The sequence below is a fragment of the Podarcis raffonei genome, chromosome 12 (assembly GCF_027172205.1).
Source record: "Podarcis raffonei isolate rPodRaf1 chromosome 12, rPodRaf1.pri, whole genome shotgun sequence".
Taxonomy (NCBI): domain Eukaryota; kingdom Metazoa; phylum Chordata; class Lepidosauria; order Squamata; family Lacertidae; genus Podarcis; species Podarcis raffonei.
In genome coordinates, this window is record NC_070613.1 from 47,895,466 (window position 1) to 47,918,871 (window position 23,406).

General features: G+C 43.8%; 1 protein-coding gene across 1 annotated transcript; it reads right to left on the reverse strand.

Annotated features, from left to right (window-relative positions):
• Positions 1–6,289: 6,289 nt before the first annotated feature.
• On the reverse strand, positions 6,290–17,044 carry CLEC3B (C-type lectin domain family 3 member B). The gene is made up of 3 exons (XM_053410190.1): positions 16,693–17,044; positions 11,255–11,353; positions 6,290–7,350 (listed from the first exon to the last, which is right to left on the reverse strand). Exons 1-3 carry the CDS (start codon positions 16,787–16,789, stop codon positions 6,950–6,952), a joined length of 597 nt encoding a protein of 198 aa, XP_053266165.1. The 5' UTR covers positions 16,790–17,044; the 3' UTR covers positions 6,290–6,949.
• Between the last annotated feature and the right edge of the window lie 6,362 nt (positions 17,045–23,406).

The window sequence follows — 23,406 nt, forward strand, 5'->3', positions numbered from 1 at the left end:
TTCCCATCAGGTATTTTAAGTAGAGACGCATGTGCTTAAACTGCTTAACAACAGGGGGTTGTTTTCATTGAACAATCTCAAAATGTCACCTGAAGTGAGACTTTAATGCTAACTTAATTGGGTCAAATGAGGCCTCATTAGCTGATTAAAAGAAATTTATCCGTTTAATATTCCCACTTCATCGTTCTGGAGTGCAGGCGGCGCTTCGCTTTCTTCGAACATCATAAAACCTAATTGGAAACATGCATTCTGTAAGAAATCTTTTAAATGTGCTTCAAATAATGTGTATGGCTTTGATTTGAGAATGGTCTTGGCAGCAACTGGCTTGCCGCAAATTGAACCACATGCTGAGGAAACCGTTCCTTTCTTGGTGGCCTTCAGTGTGTACAGAGAAGCTGGATCTAATTATTTGATTTGCTTAGACTTAGATTTATTGGCTGCTTTCCCACTCAAATAGCACCACAAAAGTGGCTTGCAAGAAAAGAGTTGAGGCTCCAATCCTGTACCAATCCTGTACCCACTTAACCAGGGAGTAAGGAAGGAGGGAATTTAACAGCCAGGGCCAGCCCTACCATTAGACAGAATGAGGCTACTGCCTCAGGTGGCAGGTTCTGTGGGGTGGCGGTAGAAGTGTTGGAAGGCAGAACTGGATGTGTTGCATGGTCTGTCTTGGGTCCGCTAAGTTAACTTGCTGTCGCAACAATTGCAGCAAGAGTATTGTTAGCCCAGAAATGGAAACAAGACGAAATTCCGACGAAAGAAGAATGGAAAACGAAATTAATGGACTATGCAGAATTGGACAAAATGACAGGAAGGATTCGAAACCTGCGGGACCAGAGATTTACAGAAGATTGGAAGAGGTACCGGTATATGAATTACTTGAAGAGAAACTGTAATCAACAAATTACGCTAGTAGGACTACAAGAAGTTTTGTAAGGAGAAATATACGAAGTGTTACAAAGTAGAAAAAGATAGAGATATTGGTTTTGAGTTTGAAATGTTATAGGGAAGATAAGAAATGCATACTAAGAGATTAGATTGGAAAATTTTCAGACAGGATTGATGGAAGTCAAAAAAATTGAATAAGATGTAAAAGTATGTTTAATTACTGTTGAAAATGATATGTTAAAAAAAATTATATGCAAAAAAAAAGTTAACTTGCTGTCAACTGGTGTTTAGGAGGAAAATATCCCAACAGCAGTGTTGGTAAGATTCCTGACACCTCTGAGGAAGGCATTTTGTCATTTACCTCAAGCATAAAAAAATTTAATGGGCCGCCCTGGTTCACAGTCTGAGCATCACAACTGAGTAAGCCCCATCTCATCAAACCACCAGCTGCACTTCTAACAGAGGTGGCAAATCAAGCAGGGCCTGATCCAAAGACCTTAGCGAGCAGGCAAGGTCACGTGGAAGAAGGCAGTCCTTTAAATATCCTAGTCCCAAATGAAATAGAGCTTTAAAGATAAAAAACATAATAATAATAATTTTTTTATTTCTACCCCGCCCATCTGGCTGGGTTTCCCCAGCCACTCTGGGCTGCTTTCAACTAACATTAAAAACAGAATAAAAACACCAACGCTTAAAAACTTTACTAAACAGGGCTGCCTTCAGATGTCTTTTAACAGTCAGGTAGTTGTTTTTCCCCTTGACATCTGAAGGGAGGGCGTTCCACAGGGCGGGCACCACCACCGAGAAGGCCCTCTGCCTGCTTTCCTGTAACCTCATTAACATAGACCTAGGAGCTGTTTTAGGACGGTTACCAGAGCCAGTGCTGAGCAGATGGGATTCATTTGTTTCTGATAATTGCCGCCTTCACAATTTTAAATAAAGCCAGGATTCAAGACATCAAAGCAAATACCACAGAATTCCGGACTGGGCTCAGACATCACTCACAAAGGACCAGCACTATCCCTCTGTTGTTATGTCTTTTCTTTGCCTGTGTTGCTTTTGGAAATGGAGACAGAAGCTTCTGAAGGGCCGCTCCAGATGTTCTTTTTATGGTGCGTTCCTGATTATTTGCGCTGATAATAGTATTAGTGGGCTTGTATGCAATCTTGCTTTCAGTATTGTTTGCACCTGTTAACGTTTTGGGAAGGACCGACTGCTGTTTCCAGTCGATGCATGTCCCTGCTGAAATCCTGTAACTTCTTCTTCCATAAATGTTCTGGGGGTTTTTTTGTCCCACTTTTGTCGTACTATAGCACAAGGGTGCCCTCCCAGATGGCAATAACGTGACAATGTTGGAGGAGTACCACAGAACAATTAATAAAGCTGAACACTGTGTAGATGGTCCGGTATACAGTGGTATCTCGGTTCTCGAACATCTCCGTTGACAAACGTTTCGGGATGCGAACGCCGAAAACCCAGAGGTAAATGCTTCCTGTATTATTGATTTTCTCTGGAGTTAAAGATCTGACTGGGACAAACCTTGTTATGTTGAGCTCGTATGTTGCACAATTTGTATATAGTGTCTGTTTGATAATGTGTGGTTTGCTATGCCTAATAAAGGATCTTGATTGTTAAATACTTCCGTTTTCGAATGCGCCTCGGAAGTCAAACGGCTTCCGCTGCCTATTTTTCACTTTTCTCAATGGCATTTGCAGCCAGCCCTTTGTGCATTGGTTTTTGAGCGTTTTGGAACTCGAACAGTCTTCCGGAACGGATTACGTCTAAGAACCGAGGTACCACTGTAATCCTATAAAGGTAAAGGGACCCCTGACCATTAGGTCCAGTGGTGGCCGACTCTGGGGTTGCGGCGCTCATCTCGCTTTATTGGCCGAGGGAGCCGGCGTACAGCTTCCAGGTCATGTGGCCAGCATGACTAAGCCGCTTCTGGCGAACCAGAGCAGCACATGGAAACGCCGTTTACCTTCCCGCTGGAGTGGTACCTATTGATCTACTTGCACTTGACGTGCTTTCGAACTGCTAGGTTGGCAGGAGCTGGGACAGAGCAACAGGAGCTCACCCCGTCGCAGGGATTCGAACCGTCGACCTTCTGATTGGCAAGTCCTAGGCTCTGTGGTTTAACCCACAGCGCCACCCGCGTCCCTGTAATCCTATAACGAATGCACTCTTTTTGCACCCATCACATATCTGAAAGGCTGTCGTGGAAGATGGAGCAAGCTTGTTTTCTGCTGCTCCAGGCAGGGGTCAGCAAACTTTTTTCAGCAGGGGGCCGGTCCACTGTCCCTCAGACCTTGTGGGGGGCCGGACTATATTTTTTTTGGGGGGGGAATGAACGAATTCCTATGCCCCACAAATAATCCAGAGATGCATTTTAAATAAAAACACACATTCTACTCATGTAAAAACACACTGATTCCCAGACCATCTGTGGGCCGGATTGAGAAGGCGATTGGGCCAGATCTGGCCCCCAGGCCTTAGTTTGCCTACCCTTGCTCCAGAGGTTAGGACCCAAACCAGTGTTTCAAATTACCAGGAGATTCTAACTAAGCACTAGAAGGGACTTTCTGACAGTAAGAGCTGTTGATCAGACTACCTTGGAAGGTGATGGACTCTCCTTCATTGGAGAGAAATGCAAAACAGGAAAGGGTGTTCACAAGAGTACCGGTAAGTTGCTGGGAAAATATTATGACAGATTACTGAAGCATAGTTGCTGCTAATGAGATGCTCCACATCACAGACCTCCAAGTAGTTTAATACAAGCACAAATGCTCTCAGGTTTTTCCATGTACTTTTAAATTTCAGAACTCAGCCCATTAATAAAATGGGGGGGAAAGTTATGAAAATAGTAAATCTTCAAGTATGTTTATTTGAAATCCAGGCCAGCCTTGAGTTTTTGGAGTCAAAGAGGTTGATGGTAAAACAATATTTTACAGCCCATATTTTTAGGGTGTATTGAAGTGAAGTGGAATGTTTTCCACAGTTCACTGGGTGGAAAGTGCTTTGGTGGTTGTTCAGATGGGGCTCATATACTTTGTCACCAAATATTTTTCTTGCACAAATCTAAATGTACTTTAATTTGCTCCCAGAGTTGTCGTCATCGCTATGGTACAAGTTACTAGAGAGAGGTCCTTTGCCAAGTTACATAACTGACATATGTAAGCACAAATTTTCAGCGACAGATTCATGAACGGCGATTTATAAATCAATGACTTTTGACACAACAGATTCTGTGATGTATACAGACAGCTCATACATTTTTTAAAAACCCCAATTTGCTGAAATAGGTCCAGATTTTGTGAAATCCCAATATGTAAAAGAAAATTAAGCAAATTTGACCACATTTGTGCATATATTTTTTATGCATGCACGTTTTGTAAATTCATGACCTAGCCTCTCTTTCTTCCTCCTTACCGGTGACACCAATCTAAGTTACATTGACATCCAGCTGGAACCAATGGAAAATTATTTAACTCAGGGGTTGCCAGTCTGGTGCCCAGAGGCACCATGGCATCTGTGAGTGCTTTCAGTGGTGCCCTTGAACAGGTGCCTCAGACTTAGCTTTCATTTTTAAGAAATATGTCTCTAGAAAGAAAATTATGGGGTGAAATGTGCAGGTACCTTCTTGAAGTGTTCTCTGTGAAATGAAAGTGAATGTGGTGTGGATACTTGGCTATCTTCTCCTGTTGCTTTCAGACAGCCGCAGCTGATAGACTGTGCAACAACCAGGACCAGCCAGGCACAGCTGACTTATCAAGCCTACGCCTAAGCTGGAGGCATCGCTCTCATTTTCATAGCAGCCATTTTGTGATGGGTGCCCTCAGAACTCTGTCAAAATATGTGAATAGTGTCTAGGATGCTGTCAGAAAGTAAAATGGAAAACGGTTGTTACCTAAATGTGAAAGCAAGCTTAGTGGGTTTAAATCAGGGTTTTCAACCTTTTCGGGTCCATGACCCGCTACAGTGGTACCTCAGGTTACAGATGCTTTAGGTTACAGATGCTTCAGGTTACAGACTCCGCTAACCCAGAAATAGTACCTTGGGTTAAGAACTTTGCTTCAGGATGAGAACAGAAATCGTGTTCTGGCGGCACGGCGGGAGGCCCCATTAGCTAAAGTGGTACCTCAGGTTAAGAACAGTTTCAGGTTAAGAACAGTTTCAGGTTAAGAACGGAATTAAGAATTAAGTTCTGAAGAAGAAGAAGAAGAAGAAGAAGAAGAAGAAGAAGAAGAAGAGAAGAAGAGGTGTTTGGATTTGATATCCCGCTTTATCACTACCCTAAGGAGTCTCAAAGCGACTAACAATCTCCTTTCCCTTCCTCCCCCACAACAAACACTCTGTGGGGTGAGTGGGGCTGAGAGACTTCAAAGAAGTGTGACTGGCCCAAGGTCACCCAGCAGCTGCATGTGGAGGAGCGGGGAAGCGAACCCGGTTCACCAGATTACGAGACTACTGCTCTTAACCACTACACCACACTGTCTCAGTGTGGTGTAACCCAAAGTACCACTGTACATTCTTCCTGCAGCACCCCTTTAGGGCTCAGGAGCCCAGTCATGTCACCCCTTGCCTGCAGAGCTGGCAGTCTCACGCCCTTTTTCAAACACCCTCCCTTGTAGAGTGTTCCCTCAGCCTCCTCTCCCCTCTCCTTGGGGGTCCCCTGGTCTCGGAACTGCCCACTCCCCCACCCCCCCAAAGAAAGGTGCCTCCTCATATTGCCCCACAGGGGCCTGTGAAGCACTCCCTGGCCAGACCCAGAGGCACCATTCACCTGGGGAGCTTGTAGCCAGGGCTGCTGCAACAAACTGCCACGCAAGCCTTTGGGAGGCAGAGACAGGAGAGGGCATCGGAGGGAGTGAAGTTTTTAATGATTAATGCTTTATTATGTTTTTATATGTGTTGGAAGCCACCCAGAGTGGCTGGGGCAACTCAGCTAGATGGGCAGGGTACAAATATACTACTACAGTGGTACCTCGGGTTACATACACTTCAGGTTACATACGCTTCAGGTTAAAGACTCTGCTAACCCAGAAATAGTACCTCGAGTTAAGAACTTTGCTTCAGGATGAGAACAGAAATTGTGCTCCGGCGGTGCAGCAGCAGTGTGAGGCCCCTTTAGCTAAAGTGGTGCTTCAGGTTAAGAACAGTTTCAGGTTAAGAACGGACCTCCGGAATGAATTAAGTACTTAACCTGAGGTACCACTGTACTACTAATACCTTTTGAAATTCCTTCCTTATATTTTCAGCCAATTGTGCCCAGAAGGAAGTTACTGTAGCCTGGAGATAGAGAGAGGGATAGATAGATAGATAGATAGATAGATAGATAGAGAGAGAGAGAGAGAGAGAACACATTTTGCCCCATCAACATATGCAAGATGTCCTTTTTTAAAATAAAAAATTATCTTTATTTTTCTGCACAACAGAGTGAAAGCTCTCGATAGCACCTCCCCCCCTTCCTCTTTACACCAGCATTGTCCGGTATTATAACTTAGGCTGAGACAACTCTACCGAACTCTTATTTCAGTGGACCAAAAGGTGTGCGATGGATTTATTTGGGTTAATTTGGCCATAAGGAGCTGTCACGTTTAATGAAAGGCAGCTGTGCTAAAGCACTTTCGGTTTGGCGTCCCCCCAAAGATGATAATAAGGACAATTCTGCAAAAGCTGGTTTAATTTGGTGCAATCAGCAGGAAGGAAGAAGGTTCGGCAGGAAGAGTACATGCAACAAACAACTAATGAGTCTTAAGGATCGTATTATTTTGGCAAAGTTGAAACGCCGCTCGACTAATGAAGTCATCCTATTAGACTTTGGATGTAAAAATATAGATATCTATAACTCATGCCTCAGTGAGAAAAACGCAGCTGCTACTGAGCGGAATGTAGTTTTTAGCCGATTAAAATGCAGCACAGATGTAACTCGTTCTGCCAAGCCATGTTTATCTGCCAAGAGTATATGAGGGTATGTATGAGTTGCATATTTTTCTGCAGCTCTGTTCCTGGGGCCAAGTGGAACGCCTTGACCTCCTCGTCCACAGCGGGAGTCCCACCATTAAACTATCATAAACTGGCACACATATGGCAACTTATCTCTGCACCTCTTGTCAAACCACTTGCCAGTGGCGACCCCCGACAACGTGGCACAATTTTCCAGTTTCCCACCATCGGGCTGCCTGGTGATCTCCGTTTCCCAGTTCTTGAAGCCAATGCTGGTACTGGTCATGTCCACCCATCTCCCTTCGGCGGCCATGTCGTTGATGCCGAGCCAAATTTCCGACTGGGGCCCGATGCTCTTTCTCATGTAGTCGTACAGAGCGTCGTTTTCGTCTCCCGTCTGAGGGGTGCTGAGGGTGCCACCCTGAGAGATGCAGTCTTCGCTGGCTTCGTGATAGGTCTTGGCATTGGGGAAAGCCAGGAAACACTTCAGGTTGACCTTGGTGCCTTTCAGACAAACTAGCGAGAGACAAAAAGGGGAGGAGGTGGTGCGGGGAGACAGTGGAGTCAGGAAAGGAATCATGTGCTTTGGAGTGCAATGCAGTGGTACCTTGGTTCCTGAATGGCTTAGGTAAAGGTAAAGGGACCCCTGACCATTAGGTCCAGTTGTGGCCGACTCTGGGGTTGCGGTGCTCATCTCGCTTTATTGGCCGAGGGAGCCGGCGTACAGCTTCCGGGTCATGTGGCCAGCATGACTAAGCCGCTTCTGGCAAACCAGAGCAGCACACGGAAACACCGTTTACCTTCCCCCCAGAGCGGTACCTATTTATCTACTTGCACTTTGGCATGCTTTCGAACTGCTGGGTTGGCAGGAGCAGGGACCGAGCAACGGGAGCTCACCCCGTTGTGGGGATTTGAACCGCCGACCTTCTGATCGGCAAGCCCTAGGCTCAGTGGTTTAACCCACAGCGCCACCTGCGTCCTCCCCTGAATGGCTTAGCTCCCAAACAAATCAGCTCCCAAACCCGGAAGTAAGTATTCCAGTTTGCAAATGTTTTTTGGAAGCCGAAAGTCTGTTTTGGCTTTCGCCATTGTTTCCAGGGCCAATCAGCTAACCAGAAGTCATCAAATCCCCCCGGTTTACTATCCCTAGTACTGTACTTCAAGACTCCCATAAAAGTGCCTGGCTTAAAACCGTCTATCAAAAACTTCACTCTTGTGGCCTATCCCCGCAACACCTACTCACTATGGGCCCACTAAAGCAAACAATCGAATTGGTCAACGTCTAAAAGATATTGAGCATCAGAATAACCTGGCCACTATAAGGAAATTCTGCCCTTGGTATGTTCAGTTTCCACCTCTCCATTTTGATTCTCTGGCCCATATCTGCACAAACTTATTATCCCAAAATACAGACGTGCTTTTACACTTGTAAGACTGGATGTTTGGCCATCTGCGGTACTTGAGGGTCGATTCCAAAAGATCCCGCCCGAGAAACGTCTTTGCCCCTGTGGAGATGGCAGCACTGAAACAGCGGCACACGTCCTCCTGTCCTGTACTCTCTACAAAGACCTGAGGAATGAGATTGTCACCCCACTTGCACTAACCATCCCAGGGCGCTCAACCACTGCCACAATGTCTTTTCTTCTATCGCATCAAAATGAGCAGATAACAGCAAAGGTTGCTAGGTTCATAGCAGGGGCAATCAGAATAAGGGCCACTAAGTGACTGCTGATTCAGGACTTTAAATTGTGCTTTTATATCAAATTTCCTTTTCTGTGTATACTGTAATGTTTTAATGTTGCTATGGCCATTGGCTAATGCGAATAAAGTTTTATCTCTCTCTCTCTCAACCAGAAGCCACACCTTGGCTTGCAAACGTTTCGGAAGTTGGACGGACTTCCAGAACGGATTGAATTCGCGAACCAAGGTACCACTGTACTAGCTCTATTCGATGTATCTGCAAGGAAAGCATTTCTTACCCTTTCAATTTGAGCAGGGTTTCTCAAACTTGGGTCTCCAGCTGTTTTTGAACTACAATTCCCATCATCCCACTCTTGCTAGCTAGGGATCATGGCAGTTGTAGTCCAAAAACAACCAAATTTGAGAAACACTTCATTAGACTTAAAAAAGGATGCTGAGAGCAGTAGCGGACCTACATTTTTTTGGGGGTGGAGCCCTGAAGCTTGAACTGTTATGCGGGCCTCTTCGCAACCAGCGATGAGGTCCGGGCAACTGCTGTCATCTTCTTCAACAGGATTGTTCCACAACAGATCACTAAACCTTTATGACATCTGTGCTACTGACTCTCAAACTTTGGGATTGTTGATGTTATGTACTGAAGTTCTCACCCTGGGCCAGCAGGGGGATACTGTAGATAGTTATGCAAATAAGGGATCGAAAGTGACGTCCAGTGATTGGATAGTTTTAGAAAATTGTTACAGTTATGTTGTACTGGAGCTCTATATAAGCAGGCTGACTGAACCCTTCAGTTCAGTTCTGTTCTGGCCTGTGAATAAACAAGAGCTGTTTGAAGAATCGCTCTGTCGTCTGATATGTTCACCCACAACTTAACAGTTGACAACGAAAAAGTAATCATTTTGAGCCATGTGACTCAAATTGGGTCTACTAGACCTTAAAATTTTAAGCAATGTCTGGGACCCCTCTAGAATTAGGGGCTTACGACTCATTAGTTTCAAAATAGATCTGCCCCTGGATGAGAGTCTTGGAATCACATCTGTCCTTGTGAATGGTAGTCAGTGCTGGTTAGCTCTCCAAGTTTTGGGGAGGCCTTGGAGAAGACTCCTTCAGCTGGCCACCTTTTCTGAATGGTCCTTCTCCTCCACACTGCTGCTACTGCCCTATTCCTTTGGACCTAAACCACACAACCAGGCAGAGGGAGAAGATGAGGTGCCTCAAAGGTTGCGCCTCCTTGGTCCTCTCATTCCTCAGTCACTCAATATGGAGAGGAACAGGAATTAACATGAATGTGGCGGAGCCAGAGGGATTTAGGGACTGGCCATGGTCCTTCTGAAGAGGTGCAGTCCTCAGCAGACTGGCATATGATGTTAGTGACCCCTGCTGCAGTACAGAGGGGGTGAAAACGACAACAACAACAACAACAATTTATTACTTATACCCCGCCCATCTGGCTGGGCCTCCCCAACCACTCTGGGTGGCTTCCAACAGGATATTAAACACAGAATAAAACTTCAAACATTAAAAACTTCACTAAACAGGGCTGCCTTCAGATGTCTTCTGAAAGTCAGATAGTTGTTTATTTCCTTGACATCTGGAGGGAGGCCGTTCCACAGGACGGGTGCCACTACCAAGAAGGCCCTCTGTCTGGTTCTCTGTAGCTTCACTTCTCGCAGTGAGGGAACTGCCAGAAGGCCCTCAGAGCTGGACCTCAGTGTCCGGGCTGAACGATGGAGGTGGTGACACTCCCTCAGGTATACTGGGCTGAGGCCATTTTGGGCTTTAAAGGTCAGCACCAACACTTAGAATTGTGCTCGGAAACGTACTGGGAGCCAATGAAGGTCTTTCAGGACCAGTGTTATATGGTCTCAGCGGCCACTCTCAGTCACCAGTCTAGCTGCAACATTCTGGATTAATTGTAGTTTTTGGGTCACCTTCAAAGGTAGCCCCACGTAGAGCGCATTGCAGTAGTCCAAGCGGGAGATAACTAGAGCATGCACCACTCTGGTGAGACAGTCTGCGGGCAGGTAGGGTCTCAGCCTGCGTACCAGATGGAGCAGGTAAACAGCTGCCCTGGTACAATGTGGATCATCTGAGCCTGCTCCCTGGTCAACAAAGAATGGAGGACACAGCATATCACACATGTTTAGAGTACTGATTGAGAGGAAATGCAATGCAAGCTGCAAAATTGTCTTCAGCTGTTTGCATATGTCGCTTTGAACAATGCTGTTCACTTCACTCCTAGAGCGAGGATAACAACATTAAGCATTTGTCTACAAAAGCTCTTGTGCTTTTTCTGCGCTTGCAAGCTGATTTCGGAGCTTGGATGCCTGACCCGCAGAGGCTGACATTAGGGAAGTGGACAGACAGAGTCTTTTAAAATGCGGCAGTGATTTTGTTTTCTAACCACTCTCCCTTTCCATCTCTGCAACCAGGTGGGGTGTGAGAATGCAGCAACAGAACAAATCAGTACATCTGAGCTTTAGCACAATGGGAAACTAGTTAGTGCAAACTATGGTGCTTCGTATTGTAGTTTAAAATCCAGATTTATTGATCCCAAACAACCTATGGTTACTGAACAGTTAATGTTAATGTACTGGAAATACAAATAAACCACATTTTAGCTAACACATCACGGCTTAATGTTATGTCATAAATAGCCTTATTTCACAAAGTGAGGCCATTTTGTGGCATATGAAAAATTATAGGCCATTGGGTTTTGTACCTGTTTGAAGTGCTTGCTTTTCTTTTAGCAGAGCCACCTCCTGGGAGATATTCTCTAACTGCTCCTTCAGGTCTTCAAACATTTTGAGGCTCACAACATCTGCAGAGCAAACGAAGAGATTGATGATCATGTCTGCCTACACAGAATGAATGCAATCATATTTATGAATGGAGCCAGAACTTCCACCCTCATTGGCAATATAACAAAGAGTACAATGAACAAAGAAGAAAGCAGCGTGTTATGCAGCATTTGTTATAGAGAGAGTTCGCAATAGATGGAATCAGCAACTCATAACAGGTCCATGTAGTAAAATGTCCCAACTTTGCTGCGTATCACTTCCATGGAAGTTGGTTAGAAACTGGTATTCCTAGCAACTTTTCAACATTCCCTACTCTTTCTTTCCTTTCCAACTACTTTATATGCTTTGCCTCTTTTATATCAATATGCTTTATATTTGTGGCACAATGCCCTCATCTTAATATGTTCTGTTTGAATTATGCGGGTAGCGCTGTGGTCTAAACCACTGAGCCTCTTGGGCTTGTGGATCAGAAGGTTGGTGGTTGAGTCCCTGCGATAGGATGAGCTCCTGTTGCTCTGTCCCACCTCCTGCCAACCTAGCAGTTTGAAAGCACACCAGTGCAAGTAGATAAATAGGTAACACTGTGGCAGGAAGGTAAACGGCATTTCCGTGTGCTCTGGCTTCTGCCATGATGTTCCGTTGCGCCAGAAGCAATTTAGTCATGCTAGCCACATGACCCAGAAAGCTATCTGTGGACAAACACCAGCTCCCTTGGCCTGAAAGTGAGATTAGTGCCACAACCCCATAGCCACCTTTGACTGGACTTAACCGTCCAGGGGTCCTTTACCCTTTTTTACCTTCAATAATGCTACATTAAGGGACACGGGTGGTGCTGCGGTTTAAACCACAGAGCCTAGGGCCTGCCGATCAAAAGGTTGGTGTTTCGAATCCCCGCGATGGGGTGAGCTCCTGTTGTTCGGTCCCAGCTCCTGCCCACCTAGCAGTTCAAAAGCACGTCAAAGTGCAAGTAGATAAATAGGTATCACTCCAGCAGGAAGGTAAATGGCATTTCTGTGCGCTGCTCTGGTTTTGCTAGAAGCGGCTTAGTCCTGCTGGCCACATGACCCGGAAGCTGTATGCCGGCTCCCTCAGCCAATAAAGCGAGATGAGCGCCGCAACCCCAGAGTCGGCCACGACTTGACCTAATGCTACATTATGTTTTGTTGTTGTTGGCATTTGTCTGTGCCTCCAGGGCTGAAATCAAAGTGCTGGAGAGTTACAGCACCTGCTTTGGAGGCAGAGACCAGAAATTTGTAACTGCTGCCTCCTGCGTAGTTTCTACTGCCTTATCAGCACTGAAGTGACCTTCCTGGGACACAAACCTGGGCAGTGTGTTTGGAGATCCTGGGCTGTCCAGATAATCAGACCTCTTGGTCTCAATGATGTGGACTAAAGGAAAGCAGAGGACTGATACGTTTGGCACCAGCTTGGCTGCAGGAGTTGTCCAATGGAGGCATAGAAGATGCCATCCAACTATCTTAGGGAACTCCACTCCAGATTTGTGTAGGGTTTACTCCTTCGCCTTTTCTTCTCCCGAAGATGTCCCACAAGGCAGCGGGTATGTTTTGTTCAATTAAGTACAGTGGTACCTTGGTTTTTGAACGTAATCCATTCTGGAAGCCTGTTCAAGTTCCAAAACATTCAAAAACTGAAAGCAGAAGCCTCAATACGGAAAATTCAAAATGGAAACCGTGTTTCCTGTTCGACTTCCGAGGCGTGTTCAAAAACTGAGGCACTTGCTTCCAAGTTTTCGGCGTTCCGAGTTTCGAAATGTTCGACTATGGAGGCGTTTGAAAACTGAGGTACCACTGTGTTCTACATCATGGTTCCTGCAAGACAACTGAGCATTACAAATAAATAAGGCCTGTGTAAAACAGTGGTCAGGAACTTGTAGGGTAACCAGCCCCATATAACCAGCATGATTGATTCTAATTAACACATGAAGGGGTTAATGCCATAGAGTAAGCTGACCTGCCAGGCTTAGCCTAGTTCACTTCCTCTCACCTCAGAAGGAAATGGGCAACCAAACTTTTTGTTGTACTCAGTCTACATGTGGATTTGGTGTGTGAGGAGGTCTGAGCTGGTTGCTTCAGCTCAGCCGCATGGCTTTAACCAGCCTGTCTTGTTTCAGGCAAGAACGGAATATGAAACTAGCGTTTTTGTATACCTATAGTTTAGGAACTTCTGCTGTTTTGTAACCAAACAACATTTTATTGCCTGTGCGTCTTTTCTGACTGCTATATAGAAAAACACATGAATCTGAGCTTTGAAGAGTCTTGTAAGTAAAGCATTTTATGACTTACAAAATGTGAGGTCTATCTGTGTGCTAGGGAAGTGGGATACTTTGGAAAGAACGTTCACTGGAAATGCAGGTTTTACAGCCTATATTTCCATGCCTTCCTTTGCTGCATGTATTGCAATGTTAAATTTCTGCAGTTATTTTTCTCACCCAAAAGTACTTGCCCCAAACTTGGGTCCAGGATTCCAGGATTCCAACAGAACTTTCCAAGTTGGCCTCATCCTTTTAAAATTATTTCTACACTACCTTTTGGCTCTAAAAAAAAGGTTGCCTGAGGTGGCTTGTGCATGTGTGAACAACATCTGAATAGTTAATCCATGCAACATAAGAGCATGTGGAGAATTGTTTATTGTGGCAGGATGTTCCACAGACCCTGAAATATAAAAACAAAAGAAGCCCAAATATCTAAATGTGGTTATAAAAAGTACTGGGGGAACAGTTTCTGTATACGGTTCACGTGGAACCTAAAATTTCCTCAAATTTGATAACCTTATTTTTATAATCATAGGCATCTCTCAAATGTCAATTATCCCCTGTTAAAAAGCAAGAATTACATGTGGGTCTTCAAAATAGAAAAGCAAAGAATGAGATGTGGATGCTTTAAGTCATTGCTCAATTAACTTTAATGGGTTCCACTAACTTTGAATTAGTCATTATTAGTTTGGCTCCTCTTATCAAAACACATTTTTATCATCTTATTATTATTATTATTATTATTATTATTATTATTATTATTATTATTATATTTCTGTTGGGAGCTGTTGGGAGCTGCCCAGAGTGGTTGGGGAAACCCAGCCAGATGGACAGGGTCTAAATAAATTTATTATTATTATTATTATTATTATTATTATTATTATTATTATTATTGGAAAATGTCTACATTGCAGTGCTGTAGTCTAGCCATCATTCATCACAATATTATCTCTGTTTTAAATCACACCCTGCTTGTCCCCAGTATGTGTGCAACTGTTCTAGCTACCAGCCTTAGGTGCAGCAATAAAACTGCTAGCGCATTTGCAAAGCTAAGCAGGATCTGGTCTGGTTTCAAATTGGATGGGAGACCAGGTGCTGAGATTCCTGCATTGCAGGGGGTTGGACTAGATGGCCCTCAGGGTACTCCTTCTGATTCTACCATTCTACTATTCTATGAATGCGACATGATCCTCGCTCTTCTTTCTTGTGGTTCTTCATTTTTAACCTGGACTTGGACCAGACAGCTTTTCAAAATGGACGACTACTCTCTGCAAAGCAGGTCACATGCCCCTCTGGTTAGCAATGTGATTTGCACATATTGTGCATGAACTTATTTAAACACAACTGGTTGTGATCTGAAGGCTCTGCTTTGAAAAAAATCTGCCTTGATCTCTTCCAGTCTGCCATGCAATGATGCAAAACCCAATTTAGATGACTGTCATATACAGTCATACCTGGAATCAGCCCAGAGTGGCAGGGCAACTCAGTTAGATGGGCAGGGTACAATTATTATTATTATTATTATTATTATTATTATTATTATTATTAATAATAATAATTTTCAGTGGTTCCCAACTAGTGGTCCCGAAGACCACAGGGGGTCTGCATAACCCATTCACATAACAAAAAGTACCATAGATATATTGAAATTTTCAAAAGTAGGGGGCCCATGGCTTGGCTTTTGAAAAACAGGGGGGGTCTGTCAAAAAAAGGTTATTTATTTATGCCACTACTGCAGCCCGCATTCTGTTAGCCCCAAAATGAAAATCGAGCGAAGTCCCAACTAAAAAGAATGGCAACTTAAACTGATGGAATACGCAGATTTAACATATGGAATAAGAGAACAAGAAGAACATACGTTCAAAGAAGATTGGAAATGTTTACTGAATATATGGGTGAAACGCTGATAGCATTAAGATAAATTCAACAGTGTAGATAAGTTTTGGTGGGTGTAACAATGGAACACTGAATGGTTTAGTTCATGTAAAACATGTATGCAAAATGAACCATGGAAAGAGAAGAAGGGAAGTCATTGATTTAAGGTGGTTTAAATGAATATTTTGAAATGTGAATTAGAAATATTTAGTAAAAATTATAGTAAAAAGAAAAACAGGGGGGTCTGCAGTACTTAGCTAATTGGAAACCACTGGGCTAGATAGCGTGGATAAGGGAAAAGGGGTGATAATAAGTGTTACTGTTTCTTGACCCTGTTTCATAAACCCTGTTTGGAGAGTCATTTCAACACAGGAAAGGATGAAGTAGACAGCAGGGCACAGATGACACCCATTTACACATGCAGCTTTTGCTAAACTATACAAACTCAGTGGGAGAAACACCGTTGAATGCTTGTGTGTGTGTGTGTGTGTGTGTATCTATCATCTATCTATCATCTATCTATCTATCTATCTATCTATCTATCTATCTATCTATCTATCATCTATCTATCTATCTAATCTATCATCTACCTATCTGTCTGTCTCTATCTATCATCTATCTATCATCTATCTATCTATCTATCTATCATCTATCTATCATCTATCAACATCTATCTATATCTATCTGTCTATCTATCATCTGTCTATCTATCATCTCTATCTATCATCTCTCTATCTATCTATCTATCTATCTATCTATCTATCATCTATCTATCTATCTATCTAGCATCTATCTATCTATCTATCTATCAATCATCTATCTATCATCTATCTATCTATCTATCATCTATCTATCTATCTATCATCTCTATCTATCTGTCATCTATCTATCTATCTATCTATCTATCTATCAATCATCTATCTATCTATCTATCTATATCTATTTATCTATCTATCATCTATCATCTATCTATCTATCATCTATCTATCTATATCTATCTATCTATCTATCTATCTATCTATCTATCTATCTATCTATCTATCAATCATCTATCTATCTATCTATCTATCTATCTATCTATCATCTATCATCTATCTATCATCTATCTATCTATCTATCTATCTATCTATCATCTATCTATCTATCTATCTATCTATATCTATCTATCTATCATCTATGGAGCTATTGGGAAATTCCTTCTGGTTCTCTTACCTTTCTCTGGTTTCTTCTTGGGTCTGATGTTCTGCTGAGTTGTCAGTTGTACCACAGAAAAGAGGCACACCAGAAGGCAAACTCCTCGGAGCTCCATCGTCGCCCGGCTGCTGTTCTCAAAGGCAGTGGAGGAGCTGAAGTGAATTTGAGCTGCCCTGAGTCGAGCTTCTTAACATGGGCTTTAACCAAAAATGTCTGGCCAAGAAATAAGTTCCAGATTATTCGGTAAGCAAGGCAGTGACTGGAGCTTGTTTTTACAGATTGTTGGGAGAGATCCAGTATCCTAAGAGCTTTCGGACCCTCCCATAAACACAGAGGGGAGTAGAATGGGATGGGGGTTTTTAAAGGTCTTGTACAAACTTGCAGATGAAACAAGAATGAAAATGTTGATTTCCAATGGATTTATTCGGGCTCCGAAAGTGCGCAGCCAACTTTTTTCCTGAATGAGCCTGTGCCTAACAGCCAAGGTTGCCAACTTTTCAGTCTGCTATGCTGCTGGTTTTCAGTCACCAACTTGGATGATTTTTCAAAGAGGATTGGACAAATTGATGGAGGGCAAAACTATCAGTGGCTACTAGTCATGATGGCTATGCCCTGCCTCCAGAGTGTTTCTGGATATTAGGAGAGAGGGCTCAAGTCTGCTTGCTGGCTTTTGGGCCACTGTGAAAAGTGCTGGACTATTGGGCCATTGGCCCAATCTAGCAAACTCTTCTTACATTCTTAGGTGCTTTTAATATCACCTGGGCTATATGGAAATTCGGAGACACATTAGCAGTGTTCAGCTTCACGTGGTACAAAGTTTCACCTGCTGATTTCTGTAATCTGTTGGTAAAGGCAGAACAGGAAGCTGAGCCATGTTTTTTTTTCTGGTAAACTGGTAAGCCTACTAATGGTTGAATTGGAAATTCAAAAGGTGTAAGGTGAAAAAAAGGTAAAGGACCCCTGGACGGTTAAGTCCAGTCAAAGGGACTATGGGGTTGCGGCGCTCATCTCGCTTTCAGGCCAAGGGAGCCGGCGTTTGTCCACAGACAGCTTTCTGGGTCATGTGGCCAGCAGGACTAAACCGCTCCGGCGCAACGGAACACCAGGACGGAAACCAGAGTGCACGGAAATGCTGTTTACCTTCCCGCCACAGTGGTACCTATTTATCTATTTGCACTCGTGTGCTTTCAAACTGCTAGGTTGGCAAGAGCTGGGACAGGGCAACGGGAGCTCACCCCGTTGAAGGATTTGAACCGCCAACCTTCTGATCGGCAAACCCAAGAGGCTCGGTGGTTTAGACCACAACGCCACCCTTTGAAAAAGGTGTAACAGCATGGAGATAAACTGGTGGGCATCATTTTGAGAAACACAACTCTACCTGTCACAGAGTAGTTAAAGGCAGGGAAACACTGCCACCGTGCTAGTAATCAAAGCCCTCACCTAGGAACTGAACCTACTTGGAGCAAGATTTTTCTGTTTGGCAATTTAGAGATGGCCCCTAAAGGCAGCCCCCAAAGAGCTGTTTGACAGTGCAACGCTCTTCCTTGGGAGGTTACGGACTCTCCTTCCTTGGAGGTTTTTAAGCAGAGGTTGGATGGTCATCTGTCATGGATGCTGTAGTTGAGTTTGTAGGTGGAGTTTGGGAATCCAAAGGGTGCATAATTATAACTTGTTTTGCTTTTATTTTGTTTTGTTATTTGTATGAGAATTGAGGAAATCGTGGAAGGGAATTTAGGTCGACTTTAGAAAAAGGCTTTAAGAATAAGCACAGATGTATAATTATTGATGTTTATAAGTTAAAATTGGTTTTTCTAAAATGAATGAAATATAAAAAGGTTAAAAATTGGGGACAAGAACTTGTTGAACCAACAATTTGAACTGGAATACAAGAAGGGGAGGTGTGGGGAAGTCAGGGAAATATGTCATTGAAAATAAGGACTTTGAATTTTATGTGTTTTTAAATTTTTTTGTTTCGTTTTTGTTTCTTTGTTTGTTTTTGTTTTGATTTTTTGATGTATTATAATGGAAAAATCTTAATAAATATCATTTTAAAAAAAAGAGAGAGATTCCTGCATTGCAGGGGGCTGGACTAGATGACCGTTTGGGTCCCTCCCGGCTCTACAATTCTATAAGCAACCAGTTACATTTGTCACAATGCTTTTTAATGGCCAATGTATTCCTACAGCAATTTATAGGAACCAATGCACTCCAATGGCCACTTAGTGGCAGCATTATTATTATTATTATTATTATTATTATTATTAAAGATTTTGATTTACAAGTGTGCAATGTCTCTCTCTCGTATTTTCCCCCCCCCCCATGTAACATTTTTACAAATCAGTTTCATTTGTTGAGACATTAGGAAGAAAAGGGGGAAAGGGCTGAAGGGGGTGGGAAGATGGGGGGGTCGGGTGGCAATGTTTCTATTTTGCTTAATGTATGTAGGGTTTGGTGTCAGCATTGCTTGTGCAGGTTCTTTACTGTTCCTTTGTGTTCCTTTGGTGGTGAGAGAGGTTGGGGTTGGCCTAGGGTGTGGTTGTTTGTTTGTGATTGGCTGTGGTGATCTTTGTTTTCGTGTGTGAGTGAGGTGTGTGTGTGTTTTGGATCAGGTTAGCCATATTGATTTGTATGCTGTTGGTGGATTCTTGTTGTTGTCTTGTTGAGCTGTGTATGTGATAAAGGGGAGCCATACCAGGGTGAAGGTGTCTTCTTCTATTTGTCCCCATGTCAGTTTCAGCTTATTGGTTAATTTTTCTAGTAGGGCTGTTTCCCATACTATTTGGTACCATTAGTCCATGCTTACTCCTGATAGGTCTCTCCGGTGTCTGGCTATGATGCTTCTGGCTGCTGAAAGTAGGTGGGTTATGAGTTCTTTGTGGTGTAAGTGGGCATTATTGTCTTGGAAGATGTTCAGTAAGGTCAATTCTGGGGTGATTTCTAATACCTGCTTGGTTATTTTACTTATTTCTCGTACTTAGTGGCATTCTTTTTAGCAGGTCCCGAGTTTGAACGGCTCACACTTCAGTATCCCAGGAAGCTCTGCAGGTGCAGCCAGCAGGTAAGAAAGCACAGAGTTGTCCCTAACACTATTGTGAATGGACACAGATCTCCATGTGGAAAATGGAACAGAGGGATGATGAATGGCTGGACATTTCAGGTCATGGAACAAGACAGATATAACACCCAGCTGGAAAGAAAAACAAACAGTGACATCACTAACAATTCTGGGAATACAGTGGAACCTCGGTTTTCGAGCGTCTCAGAAGCCGAACACCAAAAACCCGCAAGTAATTGAACAGCTTCCGAGCCATGTTTCTCCATTTTTTCAATAGATTTTGCTGGCCGCCCATTGATCCTCAGTTTTTGAACGTTTCGTAAGTCGAATGGTCTTCCAGAACGGATTGCATTCAAAAACCGAGGTTCCATTGCAGTTCTAGAAAACAAGCAGCTATTGCAAAGTGGTTCAGTAGATGGGCACTAAAGAATAACTGTTGGAAGAAAGGAAAAGAAACCGCAGAAAGGAAATAGAAGCAAGTTACGAGACAAGTCTTTTCAATTCCCATTTTGGACACAGCCAGATTCCACGTCTGCAACAAAGAAACACGATAACTTTGGTTGATTAGGAATTGCAATTCTTAAGGGCTGCATTACTAAGTTTAAATCTTATCTCTTAAAATGGAGATTCTATCCATACTCAATAGCTGGTTTATATATACAGGGATGATATCAAACTGACAGCTTTAAACTTATGCTTACCTGCATTTATCCATAGGAAGTAACATGTGACCCAGAAGCACTTAAGGTAAAGGTAAAGGGACCCCAGACCATTAGGTCCAGTCGTGACCGACTCTGGGGTTGCGGCGCTCATCTCGCTTTATTGGCTGAGGGAGCCGGCGTACAGCTTCTGGGTCATGTGGCCAGCATGACTAAGCCGCTTCTGGCGAACCAGAGCAGCACACGGAAACGCCGTTTACCTTCCCATTGGAGCGGTACCTATTTATCTACTTGCACTTTGACGTGCTTTCGAACTGCTAGATTGGCAGGAGCAGGGACCGAACGGGAGCTCACCCCGTCATGGGGATTCGAACCGCTGACCTTCTGATCGGCAAGTCCTAGGCTCTGTGGTTTAACCCACAGCGCCACCCGCGTCCCTCAGAAGCACTTACCTGGTTACAAAAGATTGCCCAAATCTGAATATTAATCTCTTGATGATCTGAAATGCTAACTCAGTTGCATTTAATTAGGTACAACTTGTCTCCTGCTTCCCATGCTAGATTTGAATATGCAGGGATTTGGTGGCACTGCTCTTTGTGTAAAGCAGCCTTGAATTGTGATAGGTATTTAAAAGGTTCATATTCCAGCTGGAAGTTATGATGGCACCATAGGAGGAAAATTCTAAGGACTGGTTCATGTTACCCTCCTAACGGGGAGAAAATGAACTGAAAGAGCTTGGAATATGTGATTTGGGACACACTAACTAGCTACCTTGAAAAATGTGCAAAAATGAGCAAGAGCAAAGATTTTGAAAGAATAAACAACCAACTGCTGCTCTTGAACAAGTTTTTTGTGTGTGTGTGGTGTTGATCTGCATTTCATCTCCCACTGTTTTGGGAAGAATGCTTCTACAGCTGACACAAAAATATTTTACAACCACCAGATAGGCGATTTCTTATAGTCTCTTAAGCTCCGAGGAGCTGCTGAAATCCTTGGTTTATTCCATGAGCCTTTTAGAGCAAAAGCAATTTAATGTTTCTGGGACAAACACTCTTTGCTCCACAGGTGTTTCCTTTTATTGCTCCACTGGACACATGACAATGAAAACGTGGCGATAAGTGCGCAGCAACACATGGAAATTTCCACCAGCCGCAATGGCAACAGCTGCCATGGCAAAAGCCTGTTCAAGAATCAGACAGGAATTCCGGCTGGGTGTGCAGGCTGTTGCCTGTCTGGAACAACGTCTTCATGTATTTCTGTGTCAGGCAATTCATCTTGCCAACAAAGTGGGCACACCTCTCCTGGCAGTGCAGAACAGACAGTTCACCTCTGAGCCATTTAGCTTTGAGTGCAGTTCTTTAAACCGGAGCACAAATCATTCTGATGTCTTTTCCTGGGCCTGCGAGTCCCCTCTCCCATCATCAGTCCTTTGTCATTTATCAGTTCTTTTGGGACAGGAGCAAACTGGCTTTTGCCGTTTCACAAATCCACACTGGATCATTGTATTGTGTCAGTTCAATCGGCAGAGAAATGTATTAATCTAAGCAGAGGGGAACTGTTTACAATGTTTATTGACTTGAAAGAGGCTTTCGATTCCGTTTCAAGAAAGATACGGTGGGATTAAACTAGGATAGACATCCACAGACCAAAGTTTTATTATTCGTGACTTGTACACTCAAACAACTGGTAAAGATGGGGCTGAGATCAAAGGCTTAGCCTGGTTGTCAAGAGCTTGGGAAGCACTGCTGAAAAGGTTCCCCACCCCAACCAAGATGTATGGGGCAAGGCAGAGATGGAGAACCTCAGGCTTGGAGGTCAAATTTCTCTCTAGCCCACAGGACGCTCCCCAGGTTACACTCTCAATGGCCTGCTAGGTGTTTTGGCCAGGCTAGAATGGGCCCTTGAACTCTGACATTGCTGCTTGCTTCCCTAGGTGGAATATAGCAAAGGACATCTACCTCCACCCCCATCATTCTGCCCGGACATTGAAGTCCAGTGCCGAGGGCCTTCTGGCTGTTCCCTCACTGCGAGAAGCCATGTTACAAGGAACCAGGCAGAGGGCCTTGTCGGTAGTGGCACCCTCCCTGTGGAACGCCCCCCCACCAGATGTCAAAGAGAAAAACAACTACCAGACTTTTAGAAGACATCTGAAGGCAGCCCTGTTTAAGGAAGCTTTTAATGTTTAATAGATTATTGTATTTTAATATTCTGTTGGAAGACACCCAGAGTGGCTGGGGAATCCAAGCCAGATGGGCGGGGTATAAATAATAAATTGTTGTTGTTGTTGTTGTTGTTGTTGTTAACGCGTAAAGAAGCATTAATTGCTTTGCCCCCTTTTGTTTCTGGTCCTTCCCACTGCCAGCATTTGGCCCTGTGAATAGAGAAGGCAACCCCTGGAAAGCTTCCTCTCGCCCCTAGGGTAAGTGAATACAACCACATAGCGGTCAACTTTCAGAAAATAAGGGATCAGCTCCCTCAAAAATAAGGGATCAGCAGCCTCACCTATTCCGGGGACAGTCTACGGGATATCTAACAATCCAGGATAGCAGTGGGAAGCAGCGGGAAACAGCGCTGGAATAAGGGAATTTCCCGCAAAAAAAAAGGGAAGGTTGACAGCTACGCAACCATTTTACAATCCATTGCTTGCTTTTACATTTCTATCAAGGCGTAGATTAGGGCTAGGCAATATCTGGTTTCCAGCACCAGATAATCATTGCAATATGCCAATATATCACAATATCTGAAATAAGGATGGAGCTACGCAGAGACACTGGCTGGCTTCATGGTTTTTCCTGCATTGTGATTTTTCCAGTGCCTCCTTTTGTGATTTGCTGCCCCCTGCATGAGGCAGAGGAGAGTTGAGCTGGCAGAGTTAACAGGGGCTGCAGGAAGTGAGAGAAGCACTGGCTAGCTTCACATTTTCCTCCATGTTGTGATTTTTGCATAGCGCGCACACACACACACACACACACACGATTCACGATATATTGCCAGGTCAAAAATTATGAAACCGGTATC